Genomic DNA, 20,603 nt, shown 5'->3' on the forward strand with positions numbered 1-20,603 from the left:
TCGTGTATTGTATCGTAGGCGGGTTTTCCATAGGTTGTGCCAGGGTAGGATTGACTCCTTTATTCTGGCACAAAGAACATGAGTTTCTGTCCCATTTCCCACCAGGAGGTGACGCATTACCTGGTGAAGTGGTGCTCGCTGCCTTACGAGGAGAGCACCTGGGAGCTGGAGGAAGACGTGGACCCTGCCAAAGTGAAAGAATTTGAGTCTCTTCAAGTTCTCCCAGACGTCAAGCATGTGGTAATTCACCAGTTATGCGTGGAAGTCGGTGCTTCACGGGGAAAGATAAAGTCATGAGACTGCTGTTGTGTCTGTGGGGAATTGAAGGCTTTCTGCCTGATGTCCTGACTCTAGAAACTAATCAGAATATTTGACCCACTGTACTTTCCTGATCTGATACCACAGGCACAAAGAAATAAAAATAAATTCTGTGTATAGAAACCAAAAACCTGACTAATAATACTGAGCTTGCAGGGAGTGACAATCTAAGAGTTTAATAAAACAGTTGAGCACAGGTTTTAGGTGGGTCTGTTTCTCTTCATTAACTGCTTGCAGACTTGAAAGAGGTGTTCTTAGTGTAGTCTGGTGAAACAGGGACACCATAGGGCCTGCACATTGCTCAGAAAACAGCCACTGCAGTCGGAAGCCAGTTTTCGGCAGTGTTGTGAGGTTTACCACCTTCCCCATCCTTATTCTGTGTCCCTCGCTGTGCTCTGCTTCTAAAGCATCTTTCTCTGTGTGCTGTGCTGTCTGCTCTTCCCCACTAGGAGCGGCCTGCTTCAGACGCCTGGCAGAAGCTCGAGAAGTCTCGCGAGTATAAGAACAGCAACCAGCTCCGGGAGTACCAGCTGGAGGGGATGAATTGGCTTCTTTTTAACTGGTATAACAGGTGAAGTCCCAGAGCCAGTCCTGTCTTCCTGGGCGGTTGTTTTGTTTGTTTTTGGTGTTCTTTTTTTGAAGGAGACAGACAGAGAATCAGAGAGAGGGACAGATAAGGACAGACAGACAGGAAGGGAGAGAGATAAGCATCAGTTCTTTGTTGAGGCATCTTAGTTGTTCATTGATTGCTTTCTCATATGTGCCTTGATGGTGGGGGTGCCTACAGCAGAGCTAGTGACCTCTTGCTCAAGCCAGCGACCTCGTGCTTCAAGCCATTGACCTTTGGGCTCAAGCTAGCGACCATGGGGTCATGTCTGTGATCCCACGCTCAAACTGGTGACCTAGGGGTTTTGAACCTGGATCGTTTTCCCACTCCAACGCTCTATCCACTGTGCCAACCGCCTGGTCAGGCCATGGGTGATTTTTACCAGAAGTTTCTACCTGGAGGTGGGCAGCTGGCTTGGCTGCTCAGTGCCGGTGGCAGAGTGCTGGGAGTCCGCGCAGCCGCGGGCCAGGCTCGCAGCCTGCACCTCCGCTGTGCCAGGACCGTTTCTCTGTCAGGTAGTTCTCTAGCCAAAAGGAGTGGTCCGTACACATCGACTTGTGCCTTTTTTCTCCTTTGCTGGTCTAGCCACAAGGTTAGGCTTTACTTGGGTTTTGCTCCAAAGATCCTTTAAGCATGTTTTCTATCTCTAAATCTTTAGCAAAAGTTGTCTTTAAAGTGGCCTAGATCTGGAGTGTAGCCCCAGCTCCACTACGTGTTTGTGAGTCACAGTTGTTCTGGACTGGTCCCGGGGCACTTGGTTCGGTCTCTGTGCTTTGATTTCTGTCAGAATTTGATGAAACAGATGAAATTTGAGAAGGATGGGTTGAGATTTTCTTAACATTCTAGATGTCACCCCAGTATTGACTTTGAAGACAGCATGTTGTAATGGGAAACACACCGAGACGAGACTCTGCAGGCACGTGTTCTAGCCTCGTCCCTGCCACTTACTCTCAGTGCCTCTCGGAGCACAGCTCCGCCCGTGGCTGTCCAGGTCCCAGGCCGCCATCTGTGCAGCGAGGGTGAGGCCGGGTGGGGGCCGCACCCCGGTGAGTGTCACAGCTCTGGGCGATCTGTGACCCTAGGTCACCAGAAGAGACCAACATTTTTGCTCTGATGAGGATCTTATTATGTGGATTAAGTTTACCTTTTGATCAAACACAAATGATAGACAATGAGAATCATGTAGCTTATTACTTTATTTTGCTTTGGTGTCCATTAAGTGTGTTAGGTACAGAAACTGGCTTTGGTTTCAGACATATTTTTGTTCTCTGTTATTTTAATTTTTAGTATTTTTAATTTATACTTAAATAGACCCATTTCATGTATTTTTGCACAATTTCTTTAGTTCCTTTGTGGAAGTAGGCAGAGTATGAATAATGATAATAAAAAGTTGCCTCAATTGCATCTCCGGAAAATGCTAAGGAGGCCTCACTGATGATTTGACAGGTCAAGGTGTGCTTCTAAAGTGTCTTTTAGTTATAACCAACTCTACCCCTTTCTTGTATTGATGGTCAATTACCTGTATTTCTTACTCTCTGCAGAAAAAACTGTATTTTGGCTGATGAGATGGGCCTAGGGAAAACCATCCAGTCCATCACATTCCTTTCAGAAATCTTCCTTAGGGGGGTCCACGGCCCCTTCCTCATCATCGCCCCCCTCTCCACCATCACTAACTGGGAGCGGGAGTTCCGGACGTGGACGGAGATGAACGCCATTGTGTACCACGGCAGCCAGATCAGCAGGCAGATGATCCAGCAGTACGAGATGGTGTACAGGGATGCACAGGTGAGCTCCACGTGCCGCAGGCCCCGCTGCACCCGATGGAGGAGTTCTGTCGCTTGTCTTCTGGAGTTGTGCCGCCTTGTACCCTGGGTTCTGGCCGACGGACTTGAGAGACGTGCTTACTGAGGCAGACTTCTTGCTCATCCCTGGTCGTTTAATTTAAAATGCAGTATTTTAGGGAATGTTTTTCACTCTCTGAGATATGTCAGAGGTTCTTTTTAGGACTCTGAAATCTTGGCTTCTTGGTTGGCTTATGAAGTTGCTTTTACCTGCAAAAATTTTATCTGAATTGCTATGTGCTCAGTGAAGAAAGTGAGCGGAAGCAATAGTGTATAAGAATGGGTTCCCAGCGAGGGAGTTTGGAGAGAAGGTTAACTGATTTGACAGGGAAGGATAAAGAGAAAACAGGATCCAGATTATTAAAAGCACAATAGAATTTTTAAAAATCTTTTGTTAAGTGTCAGCATTTGCTGAGTATGCTTATATTCTTGTCTTGAGCACTGGGTTTTATAATTAATCAAGGTGAAAATTAAATGAATCTTAGAGGAAAGCTAGGCAGGAGCTTTATAAATAGCAGGAGACCCTTGGAAGAAATTTACGATGTGCCTGCTCCTCTGCTCTCTTAGCTATGATGGCAGCACCGAGACAGGCTAACAGACAAAGAGTTGCCCTGCCTGGTAGCACCTGTCCCAGGTGAATTAAGACCATTACTTTGAATCTGTGCTAGAACCCAAGTTACAAGTCGAAGTTAATTATATCTGAAAAGTAGCAAAGAAGGTTTCCTTGGGAGTTGAAGCTATGCGTGGTTTAGGCAGACTTGTGACTGAGACTGTGTGAGTCAGTACCCACCTGCTTTCCTGGCAGTTAATAAATAAAAAGCTTCCTTGCTGTGCCATCCGTACTGCTCATCTGTCTCACCTTTGTGAGGGCACGTGCTCTCTTGCTTCTGTTTCATCGATGCAATGAGATCTGTCCCTTGTCGAAATAGCTGGTTCACTCTTACGTTCTCTCTTTTCTAAATGGAGGAAGAGCAGTGTTCACTGGCTTCCCACCTAGGTCCTAGCATGTCTGGTGCTGGCTCCTCCAGTCCAGCGGGTGCCCATTAGCTGAATTCTATAGCCATGGCGTAAAGCTTTGCCTGCTGTTGTATCATCCTCAGGGAAACCCCCTTTCAGGAGTCTTCAAGTTCCATGTCGTCATCACAACGTTTGAGATGATCCTGGCCGACTGCCCAGAGCTGAAGAAGATTCACTGGAGCTGTGTGATCATCGATGAAGCACACAGATTAAAGAATAGGAACTGCAAACTGCTGGAGGGTCTAAAGCTCATGGCCCTGGTGAGAGTTGTAAGCTCTTCACATAAGCACAGATTGCTTCTCTTCACTATGGAGGAAGCATTCTTCAGCCATGCTGCATGTAGCTTACTTGTGTGTGGTCTGTTTACTCTAGATTTTCTTTTTGCCCTCTATAGCTTAATGTAGGAATCAGATGTTTTTTAGCAATGACTTAACAATTTGACCTTTGCCACAGTTGATTCCCAAAAAGACCCTGGGGGAATCTTAAATACCATGAAATTTGTGACCTGGAAATGTAAGGTGTTCTGGTTTGTTTCTGGGTCCCTGAATGATCTGGTACTAAAGATGATGGCCTTTTAACATTATTGTCTTGGCACAGTGCCCAGTTTGTGGTGGGAAAGCCTCAATAATACTGAATGAATGAACGGTTGCTTTAATTAACATGAAATTGCTGCTGTAATTAGTAATGTGAAAGGAAGGTTGATCTGTCTATTGACTGTACTCCCATGAAATGTTGGCACCCTGTCTCTTCATTAAAGCAAAATGTAATTGTCCCGAATTGAACACAGAATGCCCTGGCTTTGTTTTCCCACCAAAACCCACTGATTTGGGAGCTCAGACACTCTTCACCATGTAGTGTTACTTCGTGCAGGAACACAAAGTGCTGCTCACGGGGACACCCTTGCAGAACTCCGTGGAGGAGCTCTTCAGTCTGCTCAACTTCCTGGAGCCATCACAGTTTCCTTCAGAGACTGCTTTCTTGGAGGAGTTTGGAGATCTGAAAACAGAGGAGCAGGTACATGGGGGCCTGCAGGACTGGGGGGACGATGTGATGATTACTTTCACCATCCAGGAAGAAACAGCCCCTGTGGGGACAGGAGTTTGCAAGTTCTAACATCCTTTATCTAATGTATTTCTTTATGTTGATGAAGTAAGATGATTATTAGCAATTTTTATCACTCCAAAGAACAAAGGAAACAGCATCTAAAATATGTTAACATAACAGGCCTCTAGCCTTTCTGATTTCACATATAAGTTCAATGATTTTGCTCATAGCTCTGGTTTCAGGGTCATGGTTCTTTTTTCTGCTTTTTTCATCCTCCTTCCTTCCTCTGACATAATCTGCAACATGCCGTATTTCCCCATGTATAAGTCGCACCCTTTTTCGGAAAATGTGGGGGCTAAAAACCGAGTGTGTCTTATACAGTGGTTGTGGCATTTCAAATGCCATAGATGGAACTGAGGACGAGGCAATATATGAAAACAGTGATTTATCATCAAACTCAGATGAGGACAAGCTAATGGATGGGAGTTTTGACAGTGATGAGGAGTTGTATGAATTTTATGATGAGTAAAACTTGAGTTCAGTAACTTTATGTAATACTGTACTTTTTTTTTTTTCTTCAAATTTCGGGCCCTAAAATTAAGGTGCATCTTATACTTGGGGAAATACAGTAATTCCCATGCTTACTTGTTTACTACAACACAGTACTGAAGAGCAGTGAGACAAAGGGGACAGCCACATACTAGAGTAGTTGGTAAGTCCAGCTTTGTCCATGTTAACTAAATTTTACCTCATTTTTCAAAGATCTAGTCCGAGTCTGACTTATTAGACTCAAAGCTGATTCAAAACAGCTGACTTTAATAGCTATCTACTGTGGGTAGAAATCTTTACTAGAGATTACAGAAATAAGCCAGACAAGTTAAATGTCACAAGAGGGACAAACAGTGGAATCGGGGACTTAAAGGAGAGAAGGTTCGCTTCTGTCTGGGAATCGAGAAAGACTTCATGGAGAGATTACAATTTGAGAGTGGACTTGAAAGAGTGGGTAGGTTTTCAGTAGGTAGAGAGAGAAGAGATGGTGACCACTTCTACACAGGAAAAATCGGAATTTATTATTTATTAAATGGAATGTATTCAGGAGGAGGGAATCATCCAAGTAAGCTGGAAACAGGATGGATGACTGGTGTGTGAGGACAAAGGAGCTTAGGATTGTATTGTGGGTATATCTTAAAAGACAAGTTGAAGAATTCAGTAGATATTAGAGAAGCAGTACAAGGCTTTGATGGCAGGAGTGACAATTTGTTGCGCTAAATTAATCTAGCAATGGTGTGAGAGTGGGTTGGGGCAGAGAATTTGGGGACCGAGAAGGCTTGGGAGTTTTTCACTCACAGATGCCTAGAGTATACTCTGGTTCCAGCCTGTTTGTTTCTACTTCTATGGCACGTCAGACTTTGAGAGCAATAAGTAATCAAATTGAATTTCACTTCTGTACATGTGAAGTCTCTGTTGATCCTTCAAAAGCCAGCTCCAACCCTCTCTCCATGTTTGGCCCGTTGGAAACGCAGCCTCTTCTCTCGTTGCGCTTATTTTGTGGTATGCATCTTTTCTTCTTTCTAGACCATGACCTTCTTGAGGAAAAGGTCCACATCTTCTCCAAAGTTGTGTTTGTTGTACTGACCAGCAAAATGTCTGGCACATAGTATACTCTTAATGATCCAAGGTATGAACCAAGTGAAGGGCAAAAGCTGAACTAGCATGTGGAGATTGGCATTTGTGCCTGTCCTTAACAGTTAACTAGCTGTGTCTTTTCTCCTTGGGTTCTTATATCATAATTCCTTTGGGGATTAGATTCCTAAAAGCTATTAGTTGGTAAAATGAAAGTCTCATAAGTGGGTTAGATTGAAGATTGGGGTTAGTTAGGAGAAAAGCACAAAAATGATGTCAAATGTCTGTATTTTAAATCACAGTAAATAAAGTTCTAGAAAATACCTGCTTCCAACATGAAGCATATTCGTCATTGTCTAGGATCTGCTCCAGTAGGTAACTCTTCTAAATCACTCTCTTCAGGAAGCATCGGCACTTAGCACACAACTTATTTACGGGGAGTCCACCCCTTTAAAATATTTTGGACACCCTTTTGTAACTCAAAACTTGATCTTTTGCACTTCCATCCTCCCTTATTTTGTTTTCCCACCAGGATTAATCTTACAAGTGTTATGTTTTAGCTCAGGGTTAACTTAGGTGCCTTGAATTTGAATCATTTCTCAGTTGGTGTCTTCTTGGGAGAGGGGGCAAGTCTCCTGGTCGGAGCAGTCAAGTGAGTATAGAGATCTGCTGTCCAGGCCTGGGCTGGTAGAAGAACAGGAAAATCACAGCAAGGAATACTGTCAGGCTCCAAGTGCCCCTGTTGTGACAGCTTGTGTGATGGAATGGTAGCTCTCACCTTACAGCATTAGCTCTCTACATACTGTTGCCCCCTAACCATGTTTGCTGCCGTTGCTTACACGATGTACAAAGAATGTTTCTAGATTGCCCTTATTTTCCTTGCGATATAATTGACAGACTAGTTTCTCATATACCTCATGATTCATAGTCTGTATATGTTAGGAAATGATTGCAGTAAGTCTAGTTAACATCATACCTCACACAGTTATACATTTTTTTCCTAGTGATGAGAACTTTTAAGCGCTGCTCTCAGCCACTTTCAAATACTGTATTATTAATTATGGTCACCATGCTGTAAATCCTCAGGGTTCATTTGTTTTATAACTGCAAGTTTGTACCTCTTGACCACCTTTCTCCGTTTCGCCATCCCAGATTGCCTCTACTTGTTTGTTCTTTCAGCATCTAAGTCTTCCCTTATGTCTCTTATGCCTCTTCACGTGGCCTGTGAATTCCTCAGTTAATCGCTGCACTCACATGCATGTTAGAGGGAGAGAGGTTTGTGTTCTCCATGCTAGAGAAGATGTACTGTTCTTTGTATTTTTCTTTACGTTTTGTAAGGTTGCCACATAGTTTCTCAGTAAATACCAGTGAATGGAAACCAGACCCCTTTTCCATTTCAGCTGCGTGTTCATGGATCGGTCACGCTCTTCCATTTAGGCTGCCACCCCCGTCCTGTGCTCGGGAGATTGTAGTGATGGTTGGGATACCCCAGTAATCATTAAATCAGGGTTTCCCTGGACAGGTGAAGAAACTGCAGTCTATCCTGAAACCAATGATGCTTCGGCGGCTGAAAGATGACGTGGAAAAGAACCTTGCTCCCAAACAAGAGACGATCATTGAAGTAGAGCTGACCAATATCCAGAAAAAGTACTACCGTGCCATCCTGGAGAAAAACTTTTCATTCCTGACCAAGGGAGCAAATCAGCACAACATGCCCAATCTCATCAACACCATGATGGAGCTGAGAAAGTGCTGCAACCACCCCTACCTGATCAACGGTGAGTGGGGAAGCAGGGACATCTCGGGCCTCCTGTGGGCCCCTGCCACACAATGTGGTAACCAGTGATCTGAGGTGGGAAGTTCCCATTAAGTGCTAGGGTGTGTGTGTTCTCACCCTTTACAGTGTTACACTGGGGTTCAAAGAGGTTGATGGATCTACCTCGGCAGTCTGACTACTGAGTACACAGAGCCACACCTTAAACCTATCTGCCTATCAGAGGATGAGAAAGTTAGTCATCAGTCTGCTACCCTTTATCTGCTTGTGGTTTAGCCTACATTTTCCACTGTCAGACGGGGACCTGTGTTACTTCATTGAGTAAATGGTTATAATGCAATGAGATTAAAACTATAGATAAATGAACAGTTGCCTGTAGCAATAACAGAACCTGTTGGAACCTTTTTTTTTTTTTACAATAAAACATGATAAAATTTTAACTCAATATGTGGCTTGCATTTGCATATAGCTAAGTTTTTATGACTTTAAAAGGTACATCTTTTTGTCAACTTTCGTTGAAGGTTTCTTTACGTGCACAAGTCTGCTTGGTATCTCAAATCCCTCTTCTGCCTGGTGACACCTCCCAGGAGAGCAGAGCAGCTGAGCTCCCATGCCCGGTAGTGCAGAGCCCTCTGCTGAGGGCGGGCGCAGAGCAGGGTGCTCACCGTGGCCTCACCGGACTGTTGGTCTGGGACTGGAGAATCCACTTTGTTTCTCCTGGGATCTGTAAAGCAGAGAGCAGCTTGTAGTTTGTTCAAGGAATCGTTTTGTTGTGATTTCTTTTCAGGGGCAGAGGAAAAAATTCTGGAGGATTTCCGGAAAACCCACAGCTCCGATGCCCCCGACTTTCAGCTGCAGGCCATGATTCAGGCAGCGGGGAAGCTGGTGCTGATTGATAAACTGCTCCCCAAGCTGATTGCAGGCGGCCACAAAGTACTCATCTTCTCCCAGATGGTGCGCTGTCTGGACATCCTGGAAGATTATCTCATCCAGAGAAGGTGAGACATGTTGGAACTGGGCGTCAGATGCTGCAGGCACTTCCTTTCCTTCCAGACCTTTCTGAGTCAGTAAAAAATTGTGCTTTAACAACAACAAAGCATTCAAAAAGAGAGAAAAGGAATCTCTTAAAGATTCACTAAAATTCAGAGTTAAATCTTATCCAAGTTTAACTGTCTAGAGTGAATTTCATAGCCTATATTGTAGAGCCCTTGCTTTGCTTGAAAAGGATATTCTATGTGATTATTTATATTCTCCTTAGTTGGAAGAACCAATTCAAACAGCATTAGACAAAGTTAAGAAAATAATGTATTTACTCTTTCTGTTGTTTTTTGTTTTGCTGGATAATGATGAGAGAAATACATCCTGGGAGCGGCACTATGTATCTACTGAGTTACTAAAAGAGCGAGATCTGACAGCTCACAGGAAAATAATCAGGATATTTTATGTCCTCCTTCAGCAAGCCCTCAAAGGGTTTGTGACACATTAGCTCTGACATCCCAATTTATTTTCTTGTTCACACTCCTATAATTTCTTGAACCTGAATCCATTACTCATGAAGGTGAGAAGTCTCTGGGGTTGTTTGGATTCTGTGTGGGCACGGCATGTGTTACATTATACACTGTACCTTCCATTTCCAGCCATTAGGATACATCAGTGATCTAAAGATGCTTAATGATAAAAGATTTTTCAAGATTATAGAAACTGTTAGCCTAGGCATTGCTAAGTTTAAAGGAAATTTTTGTTTTCTTAAAGCAAAATCGTAGTAAATTATAGCTATCTGAAATAGTCTTGTCCTTGAAGATTCTGCTTGCTCTTATAGCTTGTAATTTATAGAAAGAGTATTAAATGTCAAAATTAGCTATACAATATGCTGACATTTAATGTTATATAAATAATTCTCTGAAATGGGATTAGACAATAAAAGAATTTCTCTGAGCCCTAGGTATTTTAGGGTAAAGAATTCTTAAGACTTGTATTATTATTTTTTCTTTGAGGAAGTTGTAATGAACAAATTAAAATGAGTAAAGTAGTTTCATTTTTTTATAAATTCACTTTAGATTAGGAACCCACTGCCAGAACACTTGCTTTTTATACATATTTATTATCTTTTCAAAATATATACAACTCCTAGTTTGCAGTCTTTTTTAAAGCCCCCCCCCAGTAAGTAACAGGATAATTAACATGCTTTTGCTAAGTACAGATGTCCTCATTTAGCTCCCTTTATGCTGTTTTTGTCATTTATTGTTCATTTTGATTTCAAGTTCCTTAAGTATTGCAGTCTCTTCTGAAAATACAGGCACACATAGCACCACCACCTGTGCCCAGAGCCTCCATTCAGACTTGGGTGTTTACTTTTTTAGTCATTTTCCTTGTGCATACATGGATTTAGTTTTGTTATTTATTGCTCAAATATCCTACATCCTATTTTGTAGGTCACATTTATGTTGAGAAATTTTTTCTTTATTTTCCTAAAGCACAATTTTGATGACCTATATCATATTCTGCCTTACGTGTTTTCAGTTTTTCAGCATTTTAAGGAACTCCGTCAAACACCCCCTTTACGTTAATTGTGAACTTTTCCAGTCATTTCCTTAGGATGAATTCTGACATTTTAAGCATTTGGTACATATTTTTTCATATATGTTATCTATTTATATTTCTTTTTTTGTTAATTGTTCTTGGTCTTTCTTTGTTTTCCTTTGCTCTTTGCGTTTTTGTTTATTAATTTAAAGAATTATTTACTTAAGAACATGGTCCATATACTTCCCCAGGATTGTTTTTCACTTTTTGTTTATGGGTGTGCATTTTTGTATGTTTATTTTTAGAAGTGTTAAGTTTTATAATAGATAAATCTCTCAATCTTAAAGCAGCTATAAATAAATTCAAATGCTTAAATGAATATACTTAAAAAAGGCTTCACTTACCTGTTAACCACTACAATCGTATAAATATTCTGAAATATTTTCTTTTATGGTTTCCTCACCACATTGGCATCTAACAGGGTTCTTCTGGGCTTAATATCATCATTACATCATTACTTTTCTCTAATTCAGTTTTTATTTTCATTAAAATTATGCATGCTATAACTTAAAGAGCCAAATTATTCTATTAGACTTACGAAAAATTACATTTCCTAATTTACTCTTCCTGGCCCCCGAGTTTTCCCACTCCCAGAAACAATTGCTTTAAAATCTTGATGCTATTTCTTCTGGTATTTATAGCTATTTTTAAAAAATGTTGGTAGTTATCATTTTCTTTAGTGTTAAGTATTATCTGTTCTCACTGTGGTTGTCTAAATCTTCTTGTGTTCAAGCACATCAGTGTCATCTTTTCAGAGCCTCCTGGGACCTTCTCATGTGCTCCTCCTGTGCGGCTGCTCTTCCTGCCTACTACGCAGTTGTCATCTGTGGTCCCCTTCCTTCATCATGCTGACAAGTTTCTTTCCCACTGGAATCAGATCTCCTTTTTTTTTTTTTTTTTTTTTTTTTTTTTTTTTTTTTTTTTTTTTTTTTTTCATTTTTCTGAAGCTGGAAACGGGGAGAGACAGTCAGACAGACTCCCGCATGCGCCCGACCGGGATCCACCCGGCACGCCCACCAGAGGCGACGCTCTGCCCACCAGGGGGCGATAATCTGCCCATCCTGGGCATCGCCATGTTGCGACCAGAGCCACTCTAGCACCTGGGGCAGAGGCCACAGAGCCATCCCCAGCGCCCGGGCCATCTTTGCTCCAATGGAGCCTTGGCTGCGGGAGGGGAAGAGAGAGAGACAGAGAGGAAAGCGCGGCGGAGGGGTGGAGAAGCAAATGGGCGCTTCTCCTGTGTGCCCTGGCCGGGAATTGAACCCGGGTCCTCCGCACGCTAGGCCGACGCTCTACCGCTGAGCCAACCGGCCAGGGCTCAGATCTCCTTTTTGGTGGATCTCATGTTCCTCTCTGGGAACCTCTGAGAAAGGCTGAATGATAAGTGAATTTTGAGGCTTTGAAATGTTTATGGTGTACTCTTATTCTTGAGTAATAGTTTGGCTGGGTTTGAGATTCTAAGTTAGAAATCATTTTCCCACAGAATTTTGAAGGGTTATTTGTCTTCTAGCTTCCAGGGTTGCTGTTTAGAAGTTCAAAAGTCTTTCTGATTTCCCATTTGAATGTGTGACTTTTTTTTGTTCTGTTTAGGAGCTTTGATATATTGTCTTTGTCCCAGTGCTGTGAAGTTTTGCAGTGAACTGTTTTTTGCATGGGATGCATTGAATTAGAGACGGAGTAGTTTGTTCTGATCTGAAATCTAAGTTCTTCAGCTCTGGGGAATTTTCTTGAATTTTTTCTTTCATTATTCCTTTTTATTTTGTTTTGTCTTTGTGGAACTCCTGTTATTTGTATGTCAGACATTCAGGATCACCTGTCATCATATTTTGCTATATCTACTGATACAATTCCTTTACTCTTGCTTCCACCTTTAACTTGAGGTTTTCATTTTCTTTAACCTTTCAGTTTTTTTGGTATTCCACCGGTTATTTCACAGATGCAGTATCTTCTCTTGTCTTTCTGAAATTAATCGTGATGAATTGTTTCTCTTCCTGCAGTTCTCTCCCAGTCACGATTTTCTTTTTGTTTGTTTATATCTTTGTCTTTTATATTAGAATTCTGGATTGGCTTCTTTTTTTTTTTTTTTTTTTTTTCTCTCAACACCCTAAAGTGTTATTCCACTGTGTCCTGGCCCCCTGTGGTTTCTGATGAGAAGTTCTGCAGTCATTTAAATCGCTGTTCCCTTGCACATAACGTGTTTACTTTGGTGAGATTTTCTTTTGATTTTTGATTCTCTGCAGTATGACTGTGATGGGTTGAATTCATCCTGTTCAGAGTTCATTGAGCCACTTGGATATGTAAATGTACATTATCAAATTTGGGAGGATTTGGATCACCATTTCTTCTATTTCTTTCTCCTGTTCCCCCAGTCTCTTGTTTCTTTGTAAAACTCCAGTAACCTGTGTATGACCTTTTAGTATGGACCCCCCCAGTCCTTGGGCTGTCTTCTCTGTTTTTTCGATATTTTTTCTCTCATTTTGATTTGTCTGTCTTCATGTTCTCTGACTCTCTGTTATTTTCTTCATGCTTATTAAATAGCTTGTCCAGTGCTTTCTTTATTATGGAGATTGTATTTTAGCTCTAAGATTTCTAATTCTTTCTTTGTTTGATATTTCTCTCCCGTGGTTTCCTTTCTTTTCATTCATTGCATGCATTCCCTCACCTTATTGAGCATAAGTATAATAGCTGATTTGAAGTTCTTGTATGATAATTATAACATTTTGGATTTGACATCTGTTGATTGTTTGTTCCCTTGAGAGTGGGTCACATTTTTTCTTTTTCTTCATATGTTAGATATTTTGGTGTTTCTCCCTGGACGTTGTGAGTGTTTTGTTGTGGAGGTTCAACATGCTGTTATGTTGCGTGAAGATACTGATGGTTTTTATTTGGAGCATTACAATGAGATGTGACTCAAAAATCAGATTCTGTCACTGTCTCTGGTGGGTGGCAACTGCAGTCTCGGCTGGGACTGCCATCAGTCTGCCCCACGCAGGTGTGAGTCACAGGTCAGCCAGAGACTCGTTTACGTCGAGTTTGTAGCCAGAGTTTGAGGTGGACCCTCTCTGTCTTTCTTTTTTCTGGAGATGTCTTCTCACCCTCTGCAGTCCTGGTTGCCCCGGACTCCATCCCCTTGTGCCTCTGGTTAGAAAGACAGCAGGTGTTTTGGGTTTCATTTTTTTATTATTATCAGATTTCTAGTTGCCCTGCATCTCTGCCACCATAACTGTGGCTTCTCTGATCACTACAAGTTTCTGTTTCTTTCCAAAACCTGCCTGCTTCCCTGAGCTCTCCAGTGCCCTCAGCAACATTTATCTGTTCATTTGTTTTCTGTATTGCGTCTGCATTTTGTGGTGGTTATTTGCTGAGGGTTGGTGTGTTGGGACCGTGCCCCTCCACAGCGGAAGAGGAGCCTCTGTGTTCGGGATCACAGGCTTTCCTCCGTTTGGTCTCAGCCATCTGATGGTGGGCATTGACGAGCTCATCGGAAGCTCTAGGATAGTGGGCTAGGCTTGCTGGCTCTGGCTTCATTCTCCATATGTAACCACTAGCCATCTCGATGGACCACGTCCTTGGGGAACCTCCAGTGTCAGCATTTTGAGGTGTTTCTCTTCCTCTCTCCAGCTTAAAGTGATGGTAACTTAGATTGTACCTGGAGCCGACTGTGGGGAAGCGGAGTGAAGAGAGGTAGGGAGTTCCAACATCTGTCCCTCTTCCCCTTCTTCATTCTACTACTTCTGTCTTTAACTATGATTTGGTACCAACTAGAGTATTAGCGAGGGGTCTGGGTCTCCTGATTTACCCTCGCAAGGCTGGGGTGGGTGATCTAGCAGCTGCTGCAGCCAGGCCCCTAGTTTTTAGATACTTCGCACCGCCATTGTCAGAGGTGCCTGCTGCCACCGACGCCTGATCCCTTTGGGTATTATGCAGTATTGAGTTAGGTTACTTCTCACCTGGGATTCTGCTTTCTTTAAATTAAATACCATCTGGCTGACCTTCCAGCATCCAGAATTTTGTCATGACTTCTCCTGTTCTGTTTGTGGGTTTAGTTGGGGGTGGGCATTATTATACATTCCTTAAAAAATCCTTTTACTGTCATTTTACTAGAGGTTTGGGAAGATAAAAGTATCAAGCGTACACATTAATTCATAATCTTTATTGGATTTCTTTGGAGTTGTGTTTTTTTTTTTTAACATTTCAGCCATTGCCCTGGCTGGATAGCTTGGGTGGTTAGAGAATCGTCTCGAAGTGCAGAGGTTGCTTGTTCAGTCCCTGGTCAGGGCACATACAGGAGCAGATTGATGTTCCTGTATCCCCCCCACTTCCTCTCTCTCTCTAAAATCAATAAAAACATTTCAATTTTCAATCTGTCTGTAATTTTGATAAATGGTATCCAATGAGCACCTAATTTAGTTCCTTTCCAAATATGTTTAATTTTCTATTTACTAAATAGTCCGTCTTTTCCCCATTTATCTAAAACACTATCCATAAAATAGACTGAGATTATATAGGCTGGGTATATCTCTAATCTTTCTATTCTTTTGATCAATATTTCTATTCCTTTGTGGATATATTATTGCAGGTATACTTCAGAATTATTCTTTTTTAATCTGTCCCTGCTTCAGTCCCTCACTATTAAAAAGTATTTGCACATCTGTGTTTATATATACCCATTTGTTGAGATTTTGATTGGCTTTTACACACTTAGTAGAGTGGAGTTGACATCTTTGCAAAATTCACTTATCCAGGTCTTTTCTAGACACTGTTAATTCAGCAAATATTTGGAAGGTGCCCCCTTGTGCTGGAACCTCTGTAAGTGTTAGGAGATGCTGAACAGACCAACGTGGGCCTGCTGTCAAAGTGCCACGCCCTTCCTATTTCTTACTGGTTTAGTCCTAAGTATTTTACATGTTTGTGGCTGTTGTGAATGGGAGTTTTTTCAGTCTTTATGTTTTTCAACTGGGTGCTTCTGGGAGACGAGAGAAAGCCATTCATTTTCCTTTAGGCCTTGTGAAAACAACATTTCCGTTGTGCTGAGACGTGTTACTCCACCATTCCCTCCTCCCAAACAAAGCACACAGAGGTTTTCCAGATTACCACCTGCTTCTCTTGATACTTGGACAGTGACTCAGAATTACAGTTTGACGAACCACATCAACTCCTAGGGATTTTGTTTAAAATAGTTGATGTAGGGGTTAATTGCTGCACTGATGTTTGGTGTGGAAAATTTTAGGGTATCTGATTTCTTCATTCAGACTTACTAGTCCTCAAGATTTTCTTTGTTCTTGAGCCTTGTTGCCTCTCCAGCTGTCAGCTTGGATTTATTCCTGTTTAATTTCATGCCACACTCTCATCCTTGCTGAGGGCGTTAGCTATAGGACCTAGTAGCTCAGAAGTGAGGAGGATGAGGAGCAATTCAAGACTCAATTGAATTTTTGTTTTAGTTGTGTGTCCTTTGACAGTACTCCCTCAAAGCTGAACAAGTGATGGAAACGAGGGTTAATGTTCCAGTCATCCTGCACAGTTTCTAAAACCCTTGTTATGCCATGACTGGCGGGACACGGTCTAATTTTATGGAAATTTCTTCTCTGGGTGATGGCCGCACTATGTCATCACTTTCATTGACTCCTCCTTCTCTGCAGCTGTGCCCTGCCTCACTCAGGTCCGTGGGCACCTCGCTCGCTAGCGGCTGGCTGGGGGTGTCTTATCAAAGAACAACAATGTATCCTCTGTGCCTGTGGTACTACTCGTCTACATGTGTGGTGGTGGCGGCGGTGGTACTGCTTTGTTGTTCCAGCCCTGTCCCCAGACTCCAAACTCGTGCTGCTTCTACTGCATCACACATGGGCCAGCTGCTGTGAGAACCCGCCCCAGCCAGGCCCTTGGGGCACTGATTTATCAAAATCATTTTGATACCTGTAGTTTCTTCTTTAGTCCTCCACCAGGGCTACAAGTTTCCTAAGTGTACGAGTATCTCTTATTTAACTTTCTCTTTTAAGTTCTTAGGGAACCTTTCTGTCCTGCTGCATTGGAATGTAGGGTACAACCTGGAGGCCATACAGCAAACTGGTGCGGAGTGTGGACTTGGAGTCAAATGGATCTGAGTTCAACTCACCAGCTAGGTGACTGAGCGAGTTACTTTGCTTGTATGGGGGTTTTGTTGTTACCATTGTTTCTGAAGTTTCTTCAAGTGTAACAGTAACACTACCTTGTAGGATCCTGTGAGAGTTAAATGTGACAATGCACATAAAGAACTTGACCCTGAAGTTGCTGCTGATGCTGTTTTTGTGGCTGTTAATAATAGAGATAATTATAATTATATCTAATTACTTCATTGTTTTGTAGAATTCCAAATATAAGCCTTAGCTTTTATCTTATGACACAGATCTTCTTAGTCTGCCTTTATGACAATCCTGTTACCACCACTTGTTTTGTGTGCTACTGTAGTTTCACATATTATTCTTAAGTTTCTTACATTACAAAAGGAAGAAGACAGGGAAAGTGTGCACCTGTGACCCTGGGCCTGGGTGCACTGTAGCTCTGTGAACGGCAGATGTTTTCGGACTTGGTTCTTTGCTGTGTTACATGCCCCTTATGAGTGAGTTGGTCTGGTGTCTTCACATGTACGTATTCCCTTGGATGGTTTCTTTACATGGTTTTCCTCTTCCTCAATGAAGTTAGGATCCTGTTGCCCAGTTTAGTTTTTTAAGTCATCCTCACACATAGTAATCTACCCTCGACTGATTTATCCTTATTCTCTTGCCAATTATTTGAATTTTTAGAGATCAGATTTCCCCAACTCTGAGCTACTGATAAGATTTTCATCAGGGTTCATGTTCTTGGTGTTGTCGGGTCTAGGATGACTTAGTCTTTTTCTCACAAGGTTCTGTTACTTCCACTTAACCAACCAGTTCTTGCTCAGAGGTCAAATTTGGCCCAGCGTAACATCTCCTTGTTATTTCATTTGTTTTGGGATAAATAAGAAAAGAATAGCCTGACCTGTGGTACTGCAGTGGGTGGAGTGTCAGCCTGGGACACTAAGTTCTCAGGTTCAACCCTGAGGTTGCTGGAGGACAGGTTCATCCGGCTTGAGCACGGGGTCGCTGGCTGGAGTATGGGATAATCAACATGATCCCATGGTCACAGGCTTGAGCACCGGGTCGCTGGCTGGAGTGTGGGATAATCAACATGATCCCATGGTCACAGGCTTGAGCACGGGGTCGCTGGCTGGAGTGTGGGATAATCAACATGATCCCATGGTCACAGGCTTGAGCACGGGGTCGCTGGCTTGAGTGTGGGATAATCAACATGATCCCATGGTCACAGGCTTGAGCACGGGGTCGCTGGCTTGAGTGTGGGATAATCAACATGATCCCATGGTCACAGGCTTGAGCAAGGGGTCGCTGGCTTGAGTGTGGGATAATCAACATGATCCCATGGTCACAGGCTTGAGCAAGGGGTCGCTGGCTGGAGTGTGGGATAATCAACATGATCCCATGGTCACAGGCTTGAGCACAGGGTCACTGGCTGGAGTGTGGGATAATCAACATGATCCCATGGTCACAGGCTTGAGACGGGATCGCTGGCTGGAGTGTGGGATAATCAACATGATCCCATGGTCACAGGCTTGAGCAGGGGGTCGCTGGCTCGGCTGGAGACCCCCAGTCAAGGCATGTATGAGAAACAATTAACAACTAAAGTGACGCAACTACAAATTGATGCTTTTCATTGCTCTCCCTCCATCCTCTCACTAAAAACAACGAAAAAAGGGAAGAATAAGACTCTTAGCAGCTGTCCAGGTTGCTCCAGTATTTTCATTTTCTGTTAGTTACCTGGTCTTCGTCATAAAGGAACCTTCTGTGTTTTCTAATTGGATAGATAGCAGTGGAATCCCATAGCAGATTCAGTTCTCATTCTTTTCCCGTTTTTCCTCTCCGTAATGCTTTCCACCCGTATTTCTTAACTTCCCACACAGGTGTATGCCTTCTTAATATATTTAACTTGGTTTCCTCACTTTATTTTCTTTTAAAAATTCTTTAGTTCCCTCAGCTCAACGCAGCACAAAACATTTTCTCTGATTTATCCCCTTTTGCTTAGCAATATACTGCCCGGAAGACCTTGGTTTCAGCTGTACATGCAGAGGTTGCTGTGCACCTCGAAAGCTTTGAGGAACTGTCAGGCTAGAAATGACCAGCCCAGGCATAATGGACTGCCTGTCTGTGTGCTCTTCCCATTCTCAGTTTACCAGACAGCAGCTACTGAACCTAGGTGGTTGAGGCTTTTATTTGCTTTTCCGGGTCTTATGGTTACATTCAGTGCAAGTAGAACCTAGGAACTAACTTGAGAATAAGGTGCTTGGGCAGTGGGGATTGATGTTCTTTACGTTTAGTTTGTGGCTGGTTTTTGTGTTGGTTTGGTTTTTGTATGTTTTGTGGGTGGGGCAGTCACGATGCAGTTTTAGGTGTCTGCCCTGTAAGCATATGGACAGGGTGGGATTCCTTCTAGGCTGCTGACATTTGGTCCACATTTAGAAATGAAGGATTGAAGGCCATTGGTCAGCAGCCTCCTGCATTGTTTGCCGTTCTCCTTTGAAATCATGATTAACGCCTGGGCTTTCGTTCGTTTGGGTCCCCTCAGATACACCTATGAGCGAATTGATGGGCGAGTACGGGGCAACCTGCGCCAGGCAGCCATCGACCGGTTCTGTAAGCCAGACTCAGACCGCTTTGTCTTTCTCCTGTGCACGCGAGCGGGAGGCCTGGGCATCAATCTCACAGCTGCCGATACCTGCATCATATTTGATTCAGACTGGAACCCACAGAATGACTTGCAGGTAACCATTAGGATGATTGCTGTTTGCCTTAGCCCCTGAGTCCAAGGACATCGTGCCGGGGCCTCGCTCGGCCATGTCTGCCATGCTCTGTGCGGTGGTGTCAGCCCATGGCAGGCTCAGGGCCTCGGTCACGGGGCAACTGAATGAAAAGTAAATGTCCACCCTTCCCGCTAATCAGAGAATGGTTCTTTCCTTTTACTGTAAATCAAATGCTGTTTCACAATGTAGAGAAGGACTACTTTGTTATCATCATCACCAGACATAAAGTTACGGCGCTTGACCAGTCATCGTGAGATGGCCGTGTCATGGACAGTGAGGGCAATCGCTCAGAGTGGAAGGTCCCACGGTGTGGCAGAGGCCACAGGGCATCCTCACTGGTTCATCTGCTCTGCATGTAATGTAGAGTTTACATACACCCTTTTAAGTGAATTTGCAGATATTTTCTAGTTTTAACCAAATTACTGGTGGCATTAAATAATTATTGCAAAGACAGCTTATTGAAATGATTGAAGTTATAACATTTTAAAAGCAAGCATAAACAAACAAAAAGAGGGCAGAGGTAACACTTGTAGTTTCAAGTTCATCAAGCCTGTTTGAAAATAAAAACAATGACTAGATCAGACAATAAATCAGTCAAAGAGATTCTAACGTGTCAAGAAGATCATTTAGTGTATAGATTTATATCCATTATCATTAACGATGAGCCTCGCCCTAAGTGTACCCTGGAATATTTGCTAATACTCGGGGTGTGTGCGTGTCCGGAGTATAGGGGGTGCCTCACAGCCTTTTTCATGGCACAGTGACTGGGCTGAGAAGCTTGGAGGCCTCTGTTTCCGCAGACTGAAGAGGTGCGGGGAGGGGGGGGTACCACAGGGAAGGGAGGCGGGGCAGGAGCTCAGCTGGTCAGTGGTGGGCGGGACTTCTTCACTGGCCACCACTTCACAGTCGCCCTGCTTTGTCTTTGTCGTT

General features: G+C 43.0%; 1 protein-coding gene across 7 annotated transcripts in view; it reads left to right on the top strand.

The window, feature by feature from the left end:
- CHD6 (chromodomain helicase DNA binding protein 6) overlaps positions 1-20,603 on the top strand; it is a 176,222-nt gene that overhangs the window by 101,621 nt on the left and 53,998 nt on the right. For all 7 annotated transcript variants that reach the window (XM_066236943.1, XM_066236939.1, XM_066236944.1 and 4 more), the window contains 8 exons: positions 106-240; positions 768-889; positions 2,467-2,710; positions 3,867-4,043; positions 4,654-4,797; positions 7,973-8,228; positions 9,012-9,222; positions 19,439-19,634. In XM_066236943.1, coding sequence (XP_066093040.1) covers positions 106-240; positions 768-889; positions 2,467-2,710; positions 3,867-4,043; positions 4,654-4,797; positions 7,973-8,228; positions 9,012-9,222; positions 19,439-19,634 — 1,485 coding nt within the window. The remainder of the gene's footprint in view (positions 1-105; positions 241-767; positions 890-2,466; positions 2,711-3,866; positions 4,044-4,653; positions 4,798-7,972; positions 8,229-9,011; positions 9,223-19,438; positions 19,635-20,603) is intronic.

This window comes from Saccopteryx bilineata, chromosome 6, assembly GCF_036850765.1.
Source record: "Saccopteryx bilineata isolate mSacBil1 chromosome 6, mSacBil1_pri_phased_curated, whole genome shotgun sequence".
In the NCBI taxonomy this organism is placed as follows: Eukaryota; Metazoa; Chordata; class Mammalia; order Chiroptera; family Emballonuridae; genus Saccopteryx; species Saccopteryx bilineata.